The following is a 23514-nucleotide window of genomic DNA, read 5'->3' on the forward strand; positions in this document are numbered from 1 at the left end:
ATTCGATAAAACTATTTCAACAAAAATTGAATGACTAGCAAAGAAATTGGCGGCACCAAATGGTAAAAGCTCTGTTCATAGGTAAGAAGAAAAAAAAGTAAAAAAAAAAAAAGCAAAGGTAAGGTAAAATTACATAAACAAATTATCTATGGTTCTGCAACAGCTTGGAGCCCTGAGCCACTAGTTCTATCAGAAGATGCCAATTGCAACACTACCTAACACAGTGGCCTGAGTTTTACTTATTTGTTTTGTTTGCTTCTTTCAAAACAATGCAGCACCGCACATGCATGGTCTTCCTCCCTCCCTGCCCCGTTTGATTTTCAAAGAAAACGGCAAACATATAATTAATTGTCACTTGAACAATAGAGGCAGCCCTTACGGCCCCTACCTACTTGAAAGCCTCTCGTTTTCTCGAAATGAATCTCTGAACTTTTCCACCTTCAGATCGATCTCCAGAAGACCACGGGAATAATGCCCTATGAAAATAGGCACCGAAAAGTTGGGAGAGTGTCATTTGAGACTCACTCTGGACACAGACAATAATAATAAGATAATCATACATGCCTGGAGAAAGCATCTCTCTCATTTTGTGATATTTTGTTTGCAGCAGGAAAAAAAATACATGAAAGAGACATTGTTTTTAACCAATGCCTGTGGAGATTAATATCAATAGGAAAAAGTAAATATTTAGAGTTTTTTTTCCCATCAATTGTAGAGGAATATATAGTTGATTGCATCTCCATTAATAAAAATAAATAAATAAATATCAAGATAACATTTAGTTATTGTTTCAAGCCAGAAGAAACAGAGATCGTGAAGATAAAAATAATAGTTTTGAAGTATTTTTAAAAAAATATTTTTTTACTTTTTGTGTATTTACTAATTAAATTGGCGTGAAATTTAATATAATTATGTTTGTTCCAGGGATAATTTAATATAAGTTATCCAAACCAATATTCCAATGACAATCAACATGATTAAGCATCGTATAGGTTATAGCAGACAATATCTGCATTAACAATTAAATAAAAAGAGGGGGAGTGGAGAGCACTACAAAAAAAAATAACTTAATCTATAGGCTATAACCCACAATGTGACATTTAATATATGAAGAAATTAAAAATAATCACACCTCCACGATTGGGAGTAGTTTCTATTTATATATTAATTAAGATTGTGGGCTGAGTATATAGGCCAAAATAATTAATCAAACTATAGTATATATAGTCGATGTTACGCTTTGCACCTAGGGGTTAGGGTTTATCAATTTAATAATGCAAACTTTATGAGAAATTGCATGTGCCTAGCACATCATATTATTGTATTGCTTACAAGTGCGTAACACCAACTGCCATGGAAATGACTCGCAAGAGGTTTGCTACATACGCATGTTTCCAAATAAATTAAAGGCTTCGATGAAAATAAAATAAAAATTAAAGGCTATGAAACATGGCTCTATTCTCTTTTGTTTATTAGGATTTTTAATTAGTGTAAAGTGTTTTTCATTAGAAGATATAATAAAATAATTATTTTAAATTTTTTATATCAACACATTAAAAAATTATTAATATATTAAATTGATATTTTTTGAAGCTACTCACTTTTAAAACATAGTTCAAACATAAAAATAAAAAAAATCTAAATATTAAAACAAACAATTTTGAGATAGTTTTGTAATAGATAAATAAATAAAACAACATTAATATTGTTTATCAATACTCTATTTATGATAATTAAATCGAAGGATCTTTCCAAAACCTCTAATTCCCCACGTGACATTTCCAAGTCTTATTATGGACATTTTTCTCTAGGAATTTTTATTAGAAAATTACGAGTAAAAAAGAATTTGATTTTTATATGTGAAGATTAAAAAAAAATATCTCCACTATTAAAATAAAATAAAACGGTTTTATTGAGTATTTAAATTATTATTTAATAAAAAGCTTAACGAATCTTGATTTATATGTGTAATAAGAATTAATCTTACCCCATTACATAAATTTTAACTAAGAAATCTCAATGATTAAATTTAGATTTTGTTTCGTTTCATGAATCTATCAAACACAAATAGTTAAACCAAATTACTTGCTCATAATTAGCTTTTCCTAATTATTTATATAAAATGGCAACAGGATAGTAAAAGGGATTGATTGGTGTCTATATTATTATTATTATTATTACTACTACTTAAATAAAACCTCTCATAAAGAAAACAATCTGCAGCAGAAATTCCCTCCTCGAAATATTTGAAACAAAAGTTAGCATTCAATTCAAAGTGATAAGGTATCAAACCCCAGATATGTCCTTTCCATGGCTACATTTAGAGCCTCATGGCATAGCTCTCGATGAAAGAGAGAGCACTGAGAAGTTCGAATGGCTCCTGTGGATCGAATTTCATCACTTTGAGGAAACACTGCCTTCTTACGTTTGAACTACCGAGGGTTGAGGACAGAAATAATTCGAAGGAAAGCTGCAAAACGCAGCAGCAGAAGCAGTAGCAGCAGCAGCAGCCATTCGTCTGCTGCTACGCATAGAAATAGACACAGCTAAAGCTTCTATAAAAAGAAGTTTCTTGATATTGGTGAACCTAAAGCACTGCCATGTGAAGTTAAATCATTTCGTCTCATCAAAAGCAGATGTTTTTTTTTTCTTCTTTTAACTCACTGTTCACTTTAGTATTTTCTCGATCCAGAGAAGACAATAAGTCTTTGAGATTCCACCTGGTAGATACTCTCCTGCCTCTTCGAAAAATAAAAACTCATTTTTTATAACATAAATGGTTTGGAGTTTTTTTGAAAAATGGTATTTTCTTTTAAAAAAAATTAGAGAAAATAGCCCCAGAATTATTATTTTTTTCAATTTTCTTTCTCAAATCCATCACTTTCTTTACCGATGTAAGGACCTTTACATACCTAAATGTGAACTTGATCTTTCAATGGTAAGGGATTTCTAATATTTCTAAAGACATTAAAAATTCAATCTCAGTGCAAGTGCTTGCAATGACTTTATAATTGTTAAAGAATTAATTCAATTTAAATTTTTAAATAAAATTTCAAGATATAATTTATATTATTCTTTAATATATCTCTTCAAGTGAAAGATTTTTTAGCTTAAAACTTGCATACACTTACACTACTCTGTGTTTAATTTTTATCAAATAAATGAGAATGGTGAGATTCAAACTCGTGACCGCTTGATCATCAAAACTCTGATATCATGTCAAAGAACCAATTCAACCCAAAAACTTCAACTTTTAAGTAAGGTCTTAAAACATGATTTATATTATTTTTTAACAGTAATTACACCTTGATGTCTAAGGATATTAAGGGGTCTATGGGAACGTTTCAATTTGAGTTTTTTTTTTAATAATTTAGATTAATTTTTTTGTATTTTTGAATGGTTTTGATATATTAATATTAAAAATTATTTTGATATATTTTTTAAGTGAAAAATACTTTAAAAAGTTACCGATATTTTTGACATTACAGACATCACCATCTCTAAAATCGATATAAAATTATTATTTTTTTTTGTAAATTTCATATTCTAAATAGAATAAATCCTATAAATATATTTCACATACATGCAGACGATGTACATTTGAGCTTTGGATGCTTTCATATATAGCATGGTCAACAAGAATCTTAAGGATTTCATTCCAAACATGTAGATGAAGTTAGTTCGGTAAGAAGGAGACCTTTTATGTCCGATCAAAGTTAGTTGGCTTTTAGTTATAATAATTAACATAAAAAAATGGATGATTAGCCTTTCCATGCTGTGATTTTACCCTAAAAATGTTTGTGGGTCTAACCTAAAACAAGCGTCCAAGATTATATTACTAGAAAATAATGACAATTTAGCTTCTCAACAGTCAAAGAGCACCTGGGTTTAATCATTTCAATCAAGAAGAGATTGGTGATGGGATGTCAAATTTAAAGTGGGATTAAATGAGGTCAATTTATTTAACTATGATTTAGTTTTTTAATGTACACATGTATGCTTATGCAATCAAACAAAATCCTCTAGATTATGTCGGGTTAATGTCTTCCAATAAAACAACGAATAGATGTAAAAGGGTAAAAACTATTTCGTTAAAGTATTAGAGATAAATATATAAATTAATTTTTTTATGTAAAAAACCATTTCAATCCAATAGCTTAAATTATTAGGTGAGATTTCGGGATATGATTTATATTATTCTCTAACACACCTCCTCAAGTGAAAGTCTTTTGAACTTGAAACTTGTACATACTTATTTTACCTTATACTTAATTTTTTTTATCAAATAAATAGAAATGATGAGATTCAAACTCGTGACCACTTGGCCATCAAAGTTCTGATACCATGTCAAAGAACCATTTCAACCCGATAGCTTAAACTGTTAGGTAAGGTCCCAATAAATGATTTAAATTATTCTTTACCACACCTTCTCAAGTGAAAGATTTTTGGGCTTGAAACTTGCACAAACTCATAGTACCTTGTGCTTAATTTTTATCAAATAAATGAGGATGATGAGATTCGAACTCGTGACCGTTTGGTCATCAAGACTCTAATACCATGTCAAAGAACCACCTCAACCCAATAGCTTAAACTGTTAGGTGGGGTCCTGGGATATAATTTATACTATTCTCTAACCCTTGGAATGAATTTCTTCTTAAAAAAAACTAAAAAAATATGTTTTTTCTGTCTTTATTATCTTCATTTATTTTATCATAAAAATAATCAAACATTATTTTATTGTTTAAAAACCTAAGACATCGTTTGTTTTTACATTTGAAATTATATCTGGGTACATTTTAAAAATATATTTGGCTTCAAAAGTATCAAAATGTCATTTTTTTTTCAGTGTTTTTTTTTATAATTTTAATGTATTAATATTAAAAAATAAAAAAAATTATTTTTTCCCCTTAACTTGATTGATTATTTTCAATAGTCTCGTTCTATTTTACAGATGAAAGACTTTAGTCTATATTCAGCCAAGTCCATGCCAAGTACAAACACAATTACCCTATAAATTCTATGAGGCCACAATCTTTCTACAATCTATGATTCGAGTGTCATGTACTGGCAGCAAAAGTCCTGCCCAAAGCAAGCATTGAATCTATGACTATCTATGAGAATGGTTAAAGGGGAGTTTTTTTATTTTTTATTTTTTATTTTTTATTTTTTATTTCCTATTTCCCCCCTTTTTGGGTCTACTTTGAGGTCAGGGTAAAAAAGGAAGAGTGTATTGGAGCACAGGAGGGCAATGATGGAGGAGATGGGCTTTATTGAATATCTCAAAAGGTTTAGAAATCTGAGTAGTAAAGTGATGTAGGCCCAAGTAATTGGCTGTGTACCCTTCATTGATAAGCAAACTTGAGAAACAAGAGCTACTGCTTGGCCTCTGTCTACCATTTTGTCTTTAGTCCTCCATGGGAGGCGGATGGATCATGGGATACATGGCTGAGGGTCTTCCCCTCCTCAATTCCCAGTTGTCAATCTTGTGTTCTTTCTTCCTCTGTCTGTCTGTTCTTCACAGTTCACATTGGATAGAGTGAGGTGATTATTCCTCCTTTTTTTTTTCTTTTATTAATTCTCATGATTGATCTAATATAATATTCAATGGTTTTTTTTTATTATTATTAATATGAATGTTTGGCTAGCTTATATGTATCTCAACTAATTTCACGAATCTTAAAGTTAACAACCATGGAAACCTCTAATAGTTCTGAAAATACTCAACCTCATGATTATTATGAAATAAATTCAATACCTAACCAATTAAGTTATTACTATTTAATAGTTTTTATTATTAAACTTGATATAAAAAGTCAACTTGTCGTTTTAGGACCTAGATCATGTAAGGTTTTAAATTAAGTTTGATAAAAGTAGATCTAATTATAATCTAGTCAAAATTTCATTTGATTTTTTAAAAGTAATATTATTTTAATTTAATTTTAAAAAATAAATATTAAAATAACAATTAATTTACCCAACTCGTGATCTAAATCTTGTCACGAGACATGGAGTAAACCAAATCTAGTAGCTTTATTCTATATGTTTCTCAAATTGCTTGGTGCTGTATTCACCTAACAAAGTGATGCGAGGTTCCAACAACTATAAAGATGGAAAGCCACGTCTTAATTTGGGCACTTAACGCTAATTATAAGGATTAATTAATTACTGTTAAGTAAGCATTATCTCGCTCAATTATTGAGTGTTAGTGTATGGAAGCTAGACACCAACCAACATATATATTAGCTGCTCGTCCACCATGACAAGAACCGAACATGTCCAGTCGAGATTATTATTATGATCCATGCGTGGATTGCTAAAGTTATCCTTAATTTCCAACTTCACATGAACACTTGTCTTCTAGTTCTTGTACTAGTGCTCCTCCTTCTCTCTCTTTATTGTTTTATGCATTTGGTTGGAAAGATTCTTATACAGTAATTTTATCTTGTGATCGAGATTGGATTTTGCTTGAAATTGTATTTAGTTAATATTTTAATATATTTTTGAACGAAAAATACTTTAAAAAACAATAATTCTTGCTTGCTTATTATATTCTCAAATACCATCTAATGACCTGTTTGAGATTGTGATAGCGGTGGAGGTTTAAATTATTTTTTACTTAGAAATACATCAAAATAATTTTTTTTTATTTTTTTAAAATTATTTTTGATACCAGCATATCAAAACGATCTAAATATATAAAAAAATTATTTTAAATAAAATAAAATTAAAATTTTTAGAAATAGAGTTTCCCTATCACAACATAATTAAGTCTTGACTTGTACGAATCAATATGTCATGGGGTTCGCCCATTTGGGCAGGATGGACATAATCCTAAAACCTTTGGATTGGTCTTTGAATAATTTAATATTGGACCAAGCGAATGATCTCTCTGTGAGAAACGGAGGAGACTTTTTTTAACGTTGGAGTAGGGGACAACTAGCTAGGGACATGTGGGTCTCTCCGATGGAACTTCTCACAACCCTAAGATCATAGATAGAATGGGCATGTGAAGGAGAAGGGACGATATATCCTTCAAAAGCTTCACGTCCACATGCCAATGGAAGATGCTACAAAACATCGCATTGCTCTTCCTGACGAACAGGTATAGGCAGGCTACGAATGAAGTTGCTTCATCCTCAACCATACACGCCTCCATTAATCTCAAATCTCAGAAATCTTGGAAGGGTACTTCCATGGTGGGTACCATTGCCAGGAGCTTGTCTCTTCAATAAATGGCATGATTTTATCTGGCCCCTGATATATACTAGCAGCCCTAGCTAGATCCCTTTATACTTTGAACGTGACAATTCATTCTGGCACTGAGTGCTTTCCTCTAATGAGTCCAGGCTCCTAGCATGTAAGGAAGAGATGACATATGGATAGATACAGTTGGTCAACCAAATGTGGACGTCGTCAAGCTGGATCACCATCTCCTCCCTAACCAAGCCAAATTTAGTTGCTTTAAGGACTAATCTATCACCAGTGAATGCTACTTGACTCCGTAACATTACGTTGAAAAAATTGCTTTCAGATGTCAATAAAAACCATCACTCTCGTTCATACTTGTCACTTGATATGACTCTGTCCAACTTTGATCATCCATTATTCCATTTGATGCCAATTATCTCCCTCTACCAGAGGATATTTTGCAGTCTATCAAAAGAGTTGAAATCAGAGAATATAGAGAGAAAAAAATGTCTATTACAAGAATTGGGCTACATGGGATATTATATTACTAAAAAATATTTAATTCCGTAAATTTTTGAGATACTTCTTAACAAATTTATAACGTTATTTATATTGGTTACTTTTTTTTCTGTTGTTTCCATCTGTGTTAGAGTGACGAAACATGATACTAGAGCTCTATACAGGCTTGTTGTTTGTAAATTCAAGCCTGACAATGTATTTCTGCTCGATCCTTGTTGGTACCTTTTTTTGTTTATTGTTATTCTACATCTTGTTTTAGATGGAAAGAACATTAGCACGCAGCACTACTTATTTGCCCACCATTTTTCTCCTCAATGCTAGGATATTTGAGCAGAGTCTCTGCCACACCCTAGGGGGAGCGCAGAAGGGAATTGTTTGGCAGTGAAATGCACAGATGCTGTTTACAATTATCTCAGGTTGGGGTTATGTACAGCTCTTTGCCTGGAGTGGGACAAAGGACTCCGTTTTGTTATGCGGCCAATATACCTACTGTTCCTGCCCTGCGAAATTATATATTAAACTCAGAACTCGCTGATGAGTTCTCTTTAAATGAGATTTATGACAGCGTTTAGGGTTTCTCAGACCCTTTTCCTTTTCTGTCTTTCTAATTTTTACCTTTAAATCTTAATTATCAAGTTCAGGCTGCGTCAATGTATGTTTTAAACTCAGACCTCACTGATGAGTTCAGGTTTAGTTGGTGAATGCTGTGGGGTCGAAGGGGATGGTCTCCAAAGTTGGCAATGGATTAGTCTTGAGTTCATAATCATTGGTTGTGGTTGGTGGTGCTGCTTTCTTTTCCCGGGAGAAAAATGAGAGTGATGGTTTTCTAACATTTTTTAGAAACACACCTGAAAACGACGCCTTTTTTTTTCCAGGTTCTTCAATCTTGTCCTTGCATCTTGTCCAAGCAGGTTTTGCTAAGGCTGATTGAAGGTCCTCAAACAATTTTTATTGGTTCCATGTGCCCATTGAATTGAAGTTTCCTCCATTGATATCGATCTTTTCCTCAGAGGTATTCCTAGGATTAGCTCATCCAAATCCTTACAAAAATTATGTTGTTTCCATGTCCAAACCCCCAAACGATGCCCATGGCATTGATTACCATAACTGTCTCCTCTCATTTGACGGATTCACCTGCATTTTCTAGCGTGCACCGTTATCATGTATCGTTTAATAGTTACTCATACTGGGTGCAGAAATAGTCATATTTTTTCGTCACATTTAGATTTTAGTTTACAAGGCCATGTTAGAATTGATTGTTTTTGTTGCCTGATTAGTTAAAAAACTTATTTCTCAGGGATCTGGTGTGTGGAAAGATAGAGATCGATTTAAACTTTCTCAGGGACCTGATATGTGACACTACCCCCTTCCATAATCTCTCTCTCTCTCTCTCTCTCTTGATTAATTCTTCTCTTTGTGTTGTCATATATCACAGCTCTGATTTTATCTCCCACGATGACATTGAATTTTGAAAGAAATGAAGAACAGAATTAAAAGAAGAATTGCAAATGTGACATAACGTATTTACCAATGTGACTGCCTGTACAATTATATACAACTGCATTCTTTGGAGGTTGAATTTAGAAGAGTAGAGCTCGCTCAAATTGCAAGCTATAAAAATGTTCAATGGAAAAACAAGGATTCTTATCATGCAGCATTTACATTTGGAACTTTGACACAAACACAGATATGAAGAAAGTGCTCAGGATTCTTTAGGCTGTTCACCACCCAAGAGAAAGGTATTTCCATCTTTGGTTCAATCCCTTGGATGCGGACGAGTTTGATTTCAGCATCGTTGCAGCAAGACTCCACGGGTTGGTTAAAGATTTCTTTCCCCTCTTCAGCTCCTGTGCTGCTGCCTACATCTTCTGATGAAACCTTCTGTGCATCTTCACCTTCTTCTATGCATGGTTCATCATTGATCAAGGATTTGCCCCCAAAAAATTCTGGCAGGAGATTTTTCAGTGCATCGTGAAGGGTGAAATGTTTTCCTGCAGTGCAAGAAAAATGAAAAAAATGTAGTCTAGAAGACACTGAAAGTCACCATCTCTTTGCAGCACATGAAATAGAAGATTCAAGGTCATTGTAAAAATAAGCAACCATGGCAACAGAGTGACACAGTGCAGTTGGATTTACAAGCTTGAAGCTTCTAAACATTAATATGGTTCACAGGAAATTCTTAGACCTCAGAAATGTCTCCCCGCCACACATATGGAAACAGTGATCACATAGAAATACAGGGACCACTATAAGAGGGGTCATTTCTGATCATTTCAATCAACAATGACAGTTCTTGGAAATTATTTCAGCTGTTGACTAACCAAGAAAGTGAGTCATGGAATTATAAGGGCTCAAAATAATCTGGGAGTTAATGTAGACGAACTGTTAACATATGCTTGATTCTTGCAGATTCATTGTATGTTTAGGCTTACTGTTCAAGGACATCAATCATTTTTAACTATCATCATATTTCTACGCTTGTTGTATCCTGTGATGCAGTAGGAAAGAGGTCTGACAAATCAGCAGAAGTCATTAAATTCAAAATTAGCAGAATCATCAGAACAGACGAGGGAGCATGGCTTACCTTCTTTGTGAATTTCGAGAGGACGATTTATATAAGAAATTTGATCCCAGTTATCAACTTCTGGTGCATCTTCCAGATCTTCAAAATCCTCATTAACACTCCAAACATACAATCTAACTGGAACTTTACCTGAAAATAGTTATGACAATAACACAATCAAAATTCAATAGTGGCAAGAGAAACAAGAAATATATTTGCATAACTCAAAAGTAAAATTTTAACCTTTTTAACCCAATAATGTGAAATCAGAGGTTAAAAAAGAAATCTTAAAAAAAAAATTATCAAGACTGCTGTCCGACATCTATAAAATGTCTCAAGATTTGAAGTTAAACAGGAATTCAAAACCAGGAATGCATGTGACGCATGGATGGATGTGCAAATTCTTTTGCAGCATCCATAACAAATGAGTTATTGCCTTCCCCATTTATTCTCATATCTTAAAATTGTTTGGCTTGATTTCTTTCTGGTAAGTTTAATAGACTGTAAATACATTTCTTTTAAGTTTTAACATACAAATATTTTACATGTGAGTAAATTGCCATGGTCAAGGTGCGATGCCTTCAGAGCACACTACGTTTAAGTGATGAATTGATAAGATAATTCTCAGAATAATGTATGCAAGAAGATATTCATATTCCCATCCACTTCCCAATGCACCTTTATCCACAAGCTTAATAATGAAAAACAATCAAGAGCTTATTTACATATTCTTAGTTCCACTCAATTCAGATACCTACATTGAACTCTGTAAATTAAGTATTGATTTTGCTAACCTGCCTTCACTTGCCCAACCATATCTACCTCATCAGTGGTGACTGTTCCAAGTTTAAGCTTTGAAGATGCACGCATATATTTCTCCAAATTACCTGCAAAGAAGTGCAGCTTTCAGATAAGAACACAAAAGGCTATAACTACTTGAAATTGCAGCCCTGGTAATCAATGGCCAAAAGATTGATAAACAAGGACTAATGTGAAAGAATGAAGCTAATAGGAACCCAAAGAACTTATAGAAAGTCCACTTTGTTCCATTACAAAGTATAAGACACATTGCATAACAGAGTGCCACAACTCCACTTGACAGAGCATTACAAAGTATAAGACATACTGCTTAACAGACCGACATACCATCCATGACAGAACGCCACAGCTCCACTTGATCAGATTGAGACATGTGCATAACATTCTTGCAATTTCCATTGATAATGTAATCTGCCTGTAGCATAACCAAATACAGTTGAGGAATTTTACTTCTAGACCCTAAATCTAACAATATTACCAGTTATGATCAAAGAAAAAAGAACATGAATTAAAATATATAAAACATTACCAGATATACATCCAATAAGGAGGATTCTAAATACAGCTCAGGTTTTATAGAGATGATATGCTAGATTAAAAAACTAGTGGTTTCTTTTGCAAATCTTTTCTTCTTGATAATAACTTGTCTTCGACTTAATAAAGAAGATGGATATATTCTTGTGCATGCAGAAATCAGTACAGATGTAATAACAAATAATACAATCCTTTTCTTTTCTGATTTTTTTGCTTGGTTACATGTTAATTTACACTACTCATCTTTTGGTTAATAAAGAGTTCAAAACACAATTTACACTTGGCACTCCACGAACAATGGTTGGTGGCCATGTGAATCAAATTATAGTGATAAAAAATAATTATTAAAAATCTATAGCTTTCCCTGTCTATAAGTTTAGCTCCACTAGTTTCTGAAGACACCAAACCAAGCTTAAACATGGCTGTACCTTGACAAAAAGGATCTGAGGAAGTATCTAGTTCAACACAAACAAGGGACATAGACTCAATTTGGTTTTAATTAATAGTACAGATCCCAAAAAAGCAGCAGCTAAAAACCGAACTATAAGGTAGTTTCAAATTTCAAAAATTTAAAAACTAGTGAAACGAAATGTGATTGGCGCTCAGTGACCAATGACGATTGTTTTCTTGGAAGAAGGCACTGCAACTTGCATGAATAGATAGCAGGCTTCATAAATAAATCATTATACCGGAGTGGTATACTAACCTCTTTCAGTGAATTAATAAAGCTCCACTTTACAGACTCTTCACCTTCGCAAGGAATCAACAAATTACTAGGATAACCTCTAAAATGTACCTGCAGAAATAGAACCAAATAATGAAAATTAATAATTCATAAAATAATCGCACAACAAAAGGAAAACGAGCAACCTTTTCTTTTTATTTGATGAATAAAATCATCATTTTTATTAATTAAGAAAATCAGTACAAGAACTAAATGGTCAAAGAGAGAATGGTTAGTCACACACCAAACTATGATAGCAAAGACAATTAGCAATAGGAAACTACTTCCAAACAGACCACAGTATAAATTCTAAACCAGTCATCAGGGCCAATGACAGCAAAAGAAGTCTTCAAAAGCAACCAACGATGTACAGACAATTTGATACATGGACCAAAAATGTGGCACTTGAAAGGAAAATAGAAAACCAAATTTGTTAAAAAAGAAGCCAGATTGCAGCAAAATGAAGAGAGGCAAAGGGCAGACACATAATGAGGAACATCTTTTTTATAGAAATCCAAGCAATAAAATACACCAAAGCAAGGCAAGAAACTATGAAGCAACAAGTTGATGATGTGATCCCCTTAACAAAGCCATGCTGACCAAACACAGTGCATCTCAACAAAAAATAGTTTTCAAAATTCAATCATAGTAGAGACAGCAAGGGGCAAAAACACACAGGAATCAGCATGGGATGGCCACATTGCAAAGAATAATTGAAACCCCCTAAATGCAATGCAGGTCCTAAAGCTGAATCCTAAACAACACGTATTTATATATGAAAATCAATTGCAAGATTAATTATTTTTTTCCCAAGGACTTCAAACCTTTGAGTGAAAGTACTACAGTTGAAATCCCATTGTCCATCAATAATACTCAACTCAATCAACCACAATTTTCTTCATAAACAAGCTAATAACCAATGAGTTACTTCTCCCAACTTCAAAGTTCCACACTTTCTAAAACTCGAACAGCACAAAAGCCAATCCAATCAAACTAATACTAATTTCCCACTCAAACTAACAGTAAAATAAAAAGACAAAAAAAAGACTAATACCGTCAAATTCCAAGGCCTTTCAGGTTGTGCACACAGAAGATCAAAAAGCACCCCAGTTGGTATATACCTGCAAAAATTTCACAAACACCCATTAGCCAAATCAATCAAAAGATACCAACTTTCTGCCAATTGAGTTTCCTTATTTCAGTCCAATGAACAATTCCCAAACCCATTAGCTACAATAATCTCTACAATAAAAAAACCAACTTCTCACAAAAGGGGCTCTTTATTTCACTTAAATCAACAAAAGAAGCAAACAAAATAATGGGTTAGAGCTAATATTAACTAAATTAAAAAAAAAACATTTTCTCTCAAAAGGGTCTCTTTATCAATTATCACCCTTCAATCAACTCGAAAAAAGCAAAAAAAACAATGAAGAACACACAAAATCCTTATAATAATTACCATTTTAGAGGCAATCCTTTGTAATCAAACCAAATAGTGTCTTGTCCAGGAGGGAGAGTAGAAGAGAAGTAAGGCTTAATAAGAGGAAGAAGCAGAGGTAAGTAACCAATTCTAGGTGCTAAGATTAATGCTGGAGATGGTGGTGGAAGGCTTGTTATTTCTGATTCATGGAGATGAATTTGTAATGGAATTGCTCCTTCCCATACGTATTTCTGTGCCTCCATCATCTCGGTTTCTGCTTGCTTCCTTGGTTGTTCTGAGTCTGACTCGAGTTCTTCTCTTTCAAGTTTCAACTATCTGAAACTTGAAAGCCCGTCTCTTATCCCAAACTATTTGAAGGCCCAACTTGGCCATATAATTTTATTTTATTTTTACATCACGAGGCCTGTCGAATTTTGGACTTTATAAAAATATAATAATCTAAGATGCAAAATTTATTTTAAACTATTTTTTACATTTATCAGATGAGATCGGATCAAACTCAACCAATTGATTACATTACCTTATCAAATCTTATCAGTCAAAATAAACTAATTATAGTTTTTTTTATAAAAAAAATAAAATTATATTAACTTAATAATCTAATTATTCAAGTTTTAAATCGAGTTAAGTTTTATATTAGATCTACCAACTATACTATATAAAAATTATAAAATTATTTTTATGCTAATATAAAAATAAAATAAAACTGTAATTTATAATTATAAGTATGAATAATTGATGTTGTTGTTATTTAGTAATTATTAAGGTATGATTACAAGTTTTTAATAATTTTTTAATTATTACAGGAGAATTTTTTTTTTATGGGTAATTTTAGCCTAATCTAAACTAAATTATTTTTAATTAGATCAATGTATTGCTATTGAGTCTAATTTTTAATTAATACATGTGATTCAATAAGTGAATGAAATGCAAGGCATTTGATATTCTTAAATTATTGGAGATAATTTTTAAAAGAAAATATAATTATTGATAAATCCAAAAAAAAAAGAGCCTAGGGCACTCATTAATTGTTAAATACACATTAATTTGTTGATGTTGACCAGTATAATTAAATTAGTTGGTACAATGAATTTCCTTTTTTAAATTAAAAAAATACACTAATTATTCCCATAATTAAGGATTAATGAATTTGGATAAAATATAGTCATTGAATTATAAGAATGCCCATTATGATTTTCTTGCCCCTATTAACTTAATCCCCTAACTTGTTTGGATAATGTTCTTGACTACATAGAAAAATTATAAATATTTTTAATTTAAAAAATATAAAATAAATTTGTTTCAAGTATGATATTTGGTTCAAAAAGATATAAATAAAGAAATAAAATAATTTTTTTTGTGAATATTTTAGAAATTTAATATTTTTAAAATAATAAACCATTCCTTCTTCACATTCAATAACTAAAAAAATCAATAACAACCAAAGTAAATTTTCTGAAAAACTAAATAAGACTGTTGGTGTCCCATTCACATCAAGAAACCAGAAAACATTGCTTTTCCCTTCATTAACCATTCACAAACCTTCCCACACCAAACCACTTGGTCTTTACCACCAAGGCACCAACAACGGCAACAAAAACCCAAACAAACCCATTAAACAATAAAGAAAAAACCCACTTCTCCATTTCCTTTTCCATTCAAGAATCCTTAGCAAACCATGGAATCAATGATCTGAGAGGAAAGAGAGAGAGAGAGAGAGAGAGAGAGTAAAAAGACCAAAATTTTATGCTAATTATGTTAGGTGGTATACAAATTGGAGTATTGGCAGCTTGTGTGGTGTTATTTGTGCCAATGGGAATGGCAGGTTATCATTTAAGCAGAAACAGGATGTTGTTTTTCAGTGGTGCCCTTTTCATTACACTTGCGGTAGGTGTTCATTTGACTCCTTATTTTCCTTCTGTTTCTGATTTTGTTAGTTCAGTTAAATCTGTTGTTGTTTATGATAATCGTGAGGATTCTTGTATTAATTTAGTTAATGAAGTTGTTTGGGATGTTAAACCTCGTCTTATTAGTAGTAGTGGTGATGGTACTGTTGATTATGACAAGATATGGGATTGGTCTAAAAATGGGAAGGTGAAAGGTTGTGATTTTGAGAAGTTGGGGAGGGGAGATGTTAAGGATTTGCTTAATGGGTCATGGGTTGTTGTGGCAGGGGATTCGCAAGCGCGGTTGACTGTGCAATCTTTGTTAAGTTTGATTTTAGATGAGAAAAGGATGGGAATGATTAAGGGGGATTTGTATAAGAAGCATAGTGATTATGAGATTGTTGTGGATGAGATTGGTATGAAATTGGATTTTGTTTGGGCTCCGTATGTTGATAATTTAACGAGTTTGATGATGGGGTTTAAGCAGAATAGAACTTACCCTGATGTTTTGGTGATGGGAGCAGGGTTGTGGCATATGCTTCATGTGAATAACGCATTGGATTATGATGTTGCATTGGAGAATTTGAGGAGCTCAGTGGTTTCCTTGTTACCGTTTTCACCAGAATTGGATACGGATGGGCCTGTGACAGGTTCTGTGTCTGTTAGATCTCCTCATCTGTTTTGGCTTGGGATGCCAATTTTGATAAATGGGATGTTGAATACAGAGGAGAAGAGGGAGAAGATGAATGATGAAATGTGTCGTGCTTATGATAGTGCACTGCATAATAGTAGGCTCTTGCGCAGATATGGTGGTCCTCTTCTGTTGTTGGATATTCAATCGTTGAGTTGGAATTGTGGACCGCGGTGTACAATTGATGGGATGCATTATGATGGAACTGTTTATGAAGCTGCTGTTCATATTCTGTTAAATGCATTGCTTATTGAATCTCATCAGAAGCTTGGATCTTCATAGTTTTGAATTTGAATAAAACTGAACAGCCCACACTGGAAAGACAAAAAGACTTTACGGAACTAATCTAAAGTAGTAGATCAACAAACACAGGAGGCTGATTTTTCTTCTCGTATTGCATCTTTAATCTGTCCCAGGTTTGTATCTTTTGCCTTTAGATTAACTCAGGAGTAAGTTTTTGTACTATTACTTACATGTTGAGATTCATTTTTTGTTATTTCTCTTTTTAAGGTGAATGAATATTGAATACTCACAATTCATGTATTCTATGGCCATTACAGACATGAAAGATTTGTATGGAAAGTAAATAGATGGTTTTTTTGGCTCTACCAGCAATTAAAGCTCTGTTAACCGACTCTTCTTTGATTTGAGTGTGCTTTTCTTAGTAATGGAGTTGTATGTTGTGTACATGGTTTCAGAGCTATCTTATAAACGTATTTGGTATTCTTCCTTTCCCTTATTATTCATTTACCAATTATCTGGAGAAACCTTTTATGCTGGCTTTCTAAATGCCCCCTTGTGTTGCATTTTTATCGTTACAAGTTGACAATGTTCTTAAAATTAGAACAAGAAGATACTAGTTGCTTTCAGTTTACAAGAATGCCTATCTGGTCACTCAAATGCGAGCCTAGTTTTTACTGGTTACTGCTATGTCTGCAGTGACTAAAAATAAATAAACAAATGTTGTTGTATAGCTTTGTAGTCTACACTTTGTTCACTTGTTTTGTCCCATTCCAGCTCCCAAATATGTGATTTGGATTGCCTACCTATTTAAATTCAACCTCTCTATAACTTATTTGAATTCAACAGCCAGACCTAACTGTTTCAGGGTCGGATTTCAACCTAAAGCATTTTACTCTCTCGATTGCTATTAAGAAAACCGTTTAAACAAAACACTTAATTGTTACAATTATATTATTTATTGCTCCAATTTATTGTTGATCTTGTTTGGCAATCTTAGCCAAGTCTATGCTTGATGCATCCATCTTCTATCTTCTCCATTTATTGGTTGTTCTGAATATGGTTTAATCGGGTTTTGCATTCCTAGCGGAGCATATGCTTGATGTAGGTTATCCTCTATATCGATCTGTCTTTGTTTTGTTGTTTCACTAAAACTCACAACCTATACCTTGAATTATTCTGGTTAAGGTATTTCTATTTGGCAGAGTTGCTACAACTCAAGCTTAGATTTAGCCCAATTGATGAGTGTGTTTACCTGGGCGTTTAAGTTTAAATTTCAATGCATGTGCATGAGTGTTCGTAGTTCAATGATAGAGTAGTAGTGATGAGCTTGTAGAAGAAAGGTTCAATCTCCTGTTCCTTCATGAATGATATGGTCCCATTTGCTGAAACTGGAATATGTTAGCCTCTGAAGTTATAAACCAGGTAGAAAACGCCAGAAATCTACTTTGTGAAGTTACAACATCACATAAATACTTTTTCTTCGAAATTATACTAGCCTCTGTTTTGCTGCAGTCCGAACCACACATCTCTTTTAAGAAGAAGCATTGAACCATATTTGAACAACCTTTGTTTTAGTTTTGATCTCTGATTTTTTTTTCTGGGTAGTGCTAATACGCTGCTGAAGTTCTACCAGGTTACATAGAACCAAAAATCAATGCCACAAAACTAGAAATAAGAAAAACAGAACAAATACGAGCTCAAATGCTCCATATGCGTCCACACCAAAGAAAAGGAATTTGCTTTGATTGCATAAAGCACTAAAACCTTCATATCGGTATTTTTCTAACAGAGCTTGACAGGACTTGGTGACTTCTGTTGATGCAGATCATTTTTTTTATATATATATAGAGAAATCTTTTATCACATATGCAAGATTGCGCTTTGTTTCGATAATCTTACAGTCATTGACTAGATAGCCCACCCCTTGCGTTTGGAACTAAACCAATTTTCATTCCCAACTGCATGAAAGTTAAATGAAAATGTGTGAGTTAATATACCATTGCCAGAAATCTGTTGTTTCATTGTGATAGCGGTTTGTTTAATCCTTAATTGTCTGCAAGCAAACATTTAGTGTACGGTTTCTCCTGTTTCGAAGAGTTTCTGAATCATCCAAGCTGAGATAAACAGAAAGGTGTGTCCCTGATGCATTTGAATCTCCCTAGGGATAACTGCAGCTTCCTGGTGAAGTTCAGTATGAAATTAGAGGGAGAGGGGAGACAGATACGACGGATCTAAGCAAGAGAATAGTGCTTTAGGATTACAGTAGTCTTACACATAGTTAAAAGATCAGGCTAGCAGTGACCGGTCCAGGAAATAGATAGAGAGTTCGGTGGATGAACTAGGTTTATCTAAGCTCTTCAAAAAACCAAATCAACAATTTTTTTTTAAAAAAAGCCTGTCTTTTCTACTGACTCGACCTCATCTAGGTTTTAGGCTGGCGGAACACAGTTGACCCATTACCTAAGGTCTTATGACTGGTCCGATATGTACCAGTTTCTTCCTTCAACAGTAATAACCTCAGAGTAGTAGGCATGTTTATCCAAAGCTGAAAAGTTATCACTCTTAAGTGTATAGACCAGTTTCTGGTTCGTTGACGAATAAATGACTCAACACTACCAGAGCTTTTGATAGCAAAAACCTCCACTGTGAATATGCAAAGATCATTGACCAGGAAGCCATTCGAAGGGTCACGAAAAGCGTCATGGGAAAGAGATTCAATGAATCCCCATTCCATCTTCGTCTTAGGAAATCGCTGGTCTATCTGATATGCATCTTAATACAAAGATATGTTACTAAATATTTTAAATGGGAAATTATGAAATATTGAACTCTTGATCCAGGACATATATACACGTTGGACGACCAAATATCTATCAAGAATTCCATCAAACACAAGAAAATTGGCAGTAACGTTAACCACCTAACCTTGAGAAACATCATCTGGCTCTGGCATTGCTAACAATAAAGATATGTGACAACTGCCACGATCTTCCTTCTTTTCCCATCTGGGAAGAGGACCATTCTCCTATTAAATAGTATATGTTCTTACACCATAAGAAATTTTTTAAGGAAATAAATTGGCATATGATGGGTCGGGGTCTACACACTCGACTACATGGTTCCTGTCATATAATTTTAGGCAACGCCCACATAAAACACAAGCCTAGAGCTCTAACGAGTCATGAAACTCATCTGGGATATCAAGAGTCTAAATGTAAACTCATTTTCTCAATTTTGATGCCAATTGACCAAATCTAAGACACATTGAGGTAAGACAACTATTTGCTAAAAACATAGGAACCAGAAGATAGATTTGCCTTTAATAACATAAGCTTTTTCTATTCAACCCAGGCAAACCCAAACCACATGTCATCCAACTTGCAATAGCATCATCACCAAACTACTGGTCTTCGGCTCTCCACCCTCGCAGTGTTGATCACTACAAGTCAAGGCCTTTTCCAGCCCACCAGACCCCAAATTCTAGCCATACCTCGCCATTTGTTACTCCATAAAACCCAATTCAGCAAGATAAAAAGGCAAATCCATCACAATGACAAAATAATTCTAGAAATAGGCAGGGTTGGTCAGAGTAGCAGAAAGCAGCAGACTTTTATCATTTAACATTGTTTTAAGTTGCAGGTTACAACAACATAGTATCTTCTGAAACTAAGTCCAAGAACATAGACTTAAACCCAGGTTGGGTCATCCTTCATCATCTTCGATCATACACATGAGTGCACAGTTTCTCGGGTCTAGTGTACCCACCATACAACAATGTAGTATCATCTCAAACTATGTCCTTTGGACCATAGACAACCCACTGATTCATGCATCTTCCACCAAAATTGACATAACCCCTCACTCCATACACCTTCACCCCCAACCAGGAGAGCACAACATAGAAATAGAAAAAGAAAAGAATGGTCTTATCTATTTATCATTTTATTTTCTTGCCAGTACATCAAGTCTCAAATTGCTTGCCTTCAAAGGTTTGTCCAAATCTCCAATCTTTGGGAGCAACGGTGTAAGAAAGAACAGTCATCTTATCACTACTGGTGACCTCAAATGAGAGAGCTTGATTCTGTAAATTAGCATTAACATGCCAGTTTTGGCCCCAGTTCCTACCCATATCAAGCCAACCCGTTCTTGAACCTTTAATCCTCACTGAAGTTACGTCTCCAGCACCTGCAACATTGCTGATCAGCACAGAAAGGAAGATACCGGACCCAGAGATTGTAAACCGAATCCCTCCTTCCTTTCTGCACTTAATCCTGTTCAAACGCAACCAAGTTAAGGATAAGGGAAAAAAATATTATTTGAAAACAACAATAGCAAACTTCAAGAACCTTTATTTAGATTTCAGATTAAATGATATATATCCGGTACCATCAGTAAAAGAAAGTAAAGGCTACTTATTTCTGGAATAATTCAAGTATATATAAATGCTGTGTTCTTGAGCTTACTTTTGCTCTAGCAATTAAAAGAACAGAAATATTTTCTAAGTTAATGCCAATTAACTGTAAGCTTTCAGACACTTACAAAGGGGTTTTGGCAAAGGAATTGTCAGTATCATATACAAAAGAAAACATATACTATGGTTAGTGAAAATTTTACTTCTTTTGATGCAGGATTGATACAAACCATTAGGTTGTCTCCCATTATGCATTTATTTATCTTCCATCAAGTAATTAACCAAAAGTGTTGGGTAAATACCCCTTTGAATTTTCAAAGCCAAAACAGGTGCTCTTGATTAAATCCCCACAAGTGATGCCATGACTAAGTTTGCAGGAGACCGGGTGCACATTAGCACTGATTAGGACACACAAAGCAATAAATTTAGATTGTCCATCCCTAGTCTACTTGCTTAGTTACTAAGATTACACCAAGTTCTTCTTTTGATATGACAAGAAACCTTCCTGTTTCTAAAATTACAATTAACAACTTCTAATGTTTAATCTTTCAATGGAAGCTGTAAAAAATGAACCTAAATACAATAAACTCAAAATGGTCAGTCTAGTTCATCCTCAAAGGAACCGAGGCTGAGAGAAACAAGTTTTGAAAGAAGAAATAGACTAACAAAGACAAACCAATTAACATGGAATTGCTAAATCTAGCCCATTGGCACTCTTCCTTTCAATGGCTAAACGCATGTTAAGCAAGAAAGAAAGAAGTAAAAGCAGACAAAGTCATTGAAAACTAACAAACTAGACACTCAAATTTCTAATCTTGAAAGAATTAGGCAAGCAAATCATCAAAATTTCTTCAAAAAAACAAAAAATCCTCTCTCGCGTAACTCAAACTTTTAAAGCACTAAATGTGTTCCAAACTGCATGCCTAACTATGCTAGGATGAAACCTTAACCTCAACTTACAAAACAACAGAATCCAAAAGGGTTTTCAGGATTTTACCTTCTGTACTGAATAGGCATATTAGCAGCCTTCCAAATGGCAATCTTTTCAAAAGATTCAATGGGCAGCACAAAGTGCTTATTTGGAGTATTACATTTTCCACCAGCATCAGAAGGGAACCCATAATTTGGAGCACAAAAATTAGTAACAGAAACAATAATAGAAGTCCCAGGAATACACCACCTCAAATCATCAACACATCTGATTTGAAAACACGCGCCACAGATCTGTCCACGTTCAAACATTGATTCACTCAATGCTACAGTTGACATTCCATATCCCGCCTTAACCAAGTCCCCATATCCACACGCGCCTCCTACTGTGTCCCGGGGATCGGATGCTGCGTAGTAAGTAGCGCGTGCGGGTTGCCATTGGGATAGGTAAGTGGACAGAGGTGGAGGGGTGGTGGTGGAAGAGGTGTGGGAGGTGGTGGTGGGGGGGAGAGTGAGGAGGAGGAGGAGGAGGAGGAGAGGTTTCAGGAGAGTGTGAATAGGGCCTTGAAGTAATGGCGGTGGCATCTTGTTGTCTTTTTTATGGGAGAACATGAAAGAGAAGGATTTGTTGAGTAAGCTTTGATGATGTTGAGGTTGTCTTTGTCTCTGTTCCTTTATTACAGAAGTAGTGGAAACTTGAAGTGTGCTTTAACTGCTATAGTTTCCTTTTGCTTTTGTTACATTTATGCCCCCAAGAAGATCTATCTTTTATTTGAAATTGGGTGAGTGTAGAAATATACCGTTAAGTGCAGTTAATTTCGTGATATTTGTTTTTTATTTAAAAATATATCTAATTAATATTTTTTATTTTTTAAAATTAATTTTTTATTAAAAAAATTTAAAATATAAAAAAGTAATTAATAAAATTTAAAATTCTTGAAAACGTGTGGCCAATATAATTCTCAAACATATTCTAAGTTGAATAATTGAATTTGGATATAAGATGATATAAATCATTTGTTGAATTCAAATCCAAGAATCTTTATAAATTAAAACTTTAACAACTGGGAATTTAATGTATAAGATATTTGTTTATCTTAGTTTTTATTTTTTGTTATTTATTTGATGAAGTCAGAGTTAAGATACTTGGTTCGGCTAGAAATTTAGAATGTTTTGGTGGTTCAATTTGTTTTACAAAATGCTTTCTAAATTGATTTTTACTTGAAAAGTAACAAATATTTTTAGGTGTTTTTCAATAATTTTGATGTGTATATATAAAATAATTAAAAAAATATTATTTTAATATATTTTCAATTAAAAAATATTTTTGCAAAAACATTCAACATCATATTACTAAACAAACATTTAGTTTAAAGTTTAGGTAATAGGTCTAATGGATTAATCCTAGTAAATAGTTTCTTTTTTAAATAAAATTTCATTGAAAAAAAATCAATTAAAACAACATTATTTTAATAAAAAAATTGAGTTCAATAGTTATCAAATCACGACTAGATCAAGTTTCATAACAATAGATGAAGCAATGCAATTTTAAAAATAACTTACGT

General features: G+C 33.4%; 3 protein-coding genes and 1 long non-coding RNA gene across 4 annotated transcripts; 2 read left to right on the top strand and 2 right to left on the bottom strand.

Moving 5' to 3' along the window:
• The first annotated feature begins 7474 nt into the window (after window positions 1-7474).
• Window positions 7475-8473, top strand: LOC133670646 (uncharacterized). The gene is made up of 2 exons (XR_009834117.1): window positions 7475-7925; window positions 8029-8473. It is a non-coding gene; the product is annotated as an uncharacterized LOC133670646 (long non-coding RNA).
• A 724-nt stretch (window positions 8474-9197) lies between these two features.
• Window positions 9198-14120, bottom strand: LOC133670645 (autophagy protein 5). Its single transcript, XM_062091201.1, has 7 exons — window positions 13807-14120; window positions 13402-13468; window positions 12330-12419; window positions 11417-11504; window positions 11065-11157; window positions 10292-10420; window positions 9198-9698 (listed from the first exon to the last, which is right to left on the bottom strand). Exons 1-7 carry the CDS (start codon window positions 14031-14033, stop codon window positions 9355-9357), a joined length of 1038 nt encoding a protein of 345 aa, XP_061947185.1. The 5' UTR covers window positions 14034-14120; the 3' UTR covers window positions 9198-9354.
• Window positions 14121-15242: 1122 nt separating this feature from the next.
• LOC133670577 (protein ALTERED XYLOGLUCAN 9-like) lies at window positions 15243-16985 on the top strand. Its single transcript, XM_062091098.1, has one exon. It carries the CDS (start codon window positions 15535-15537, stop codon window positions 16645-16647), a length of 1113 nt encoding a protein of 370 aa, XP_061947082.1. The 5' UTR covers window positions 15243-15534; the 3' UTR covers window positions 16648-16985.
• Window positions 16986-20198: 3213 nt separating this feature from the next.
• On the bottom strand, window positions 20199-22637 carry LOC133671575 (expansin-A13-like). The gene is made up of 2 exons (XM_062092358.1): window positions 22017-22637; window positions 20199-20879 (listed from the first exon to the last, which is right to left on the bottom strand). Exons 1-2 carry the CDS (start codon window positions 22559-22561, stop codon window positions 20570-20572), a joined length of 855 nt encoding a protein of 284 aa, XP_061948342.1. The 5' UTR covers window positions 22562-22637; the 3' UTR covers window positions 20199-20569.
• Window positions 22638-23514: the final 877 nt, after the last annotated feature.

The sequence above is a fragment of the Populus nigra genome, chromosome 13 (genome assembly GCF_951802175.1).
Source record: "Populus nigra chromosome 13, ddPopNigr1.1, whole genome shotgun sequence".
In the NCBI taxonomy this organism is placed as follows: Eukaryota; Viridiplantae; Streptophyta; class Magnoliopsida; order Malpighiales; family Salicaceae; genus Populus; species Populus nigra.

Bases quoted from the DNA above. Each gene is read 5' to 3' on its own strand.
- LOC133670645 (XM_062091201.1), bottom strand. From the start codon at position 14,033: ATGATGGAGGCACAGAAATACGTATGGGAAGGAGCAATTCCATTACAA. The intron at 11,158-11,416 runs GTATGTCGGTCT...ACTTCTTTGCAG, and splicing joins GTGGCGTTCTGTCATGGATG to GTAATTTGGAGAAATATATG. The intron at 10,421-11,064 runs GTTAGCAAAATC...AACTATTTTCAG, and splicing joins GGTTGGGCAAGTGAAGGCAG to GTAAAGTTCCAGTTAGATTG.
- LOC133670577 (XM_062091098.1), top strand. From the start codon at position 15,535: ATGCTAATTATGTTAGGTGGTATACAAATTGGAGTATTGGCAGCTTGT.
- LOC133671575 (XM_062092358.1), bottom strand. From the start codon at position 22,561: ATGTTCTCCCATAAAAAAGACAACAAGATGCCACCGCCATTACTTCAA. The intron at 20,880-22,016 runs GTAAAATCCTGA...GCGTTTGAACAG, and splicing joins ATGCCTATTCAGTACAGAAG to GATTAAGTGCAGAAAGGAAG.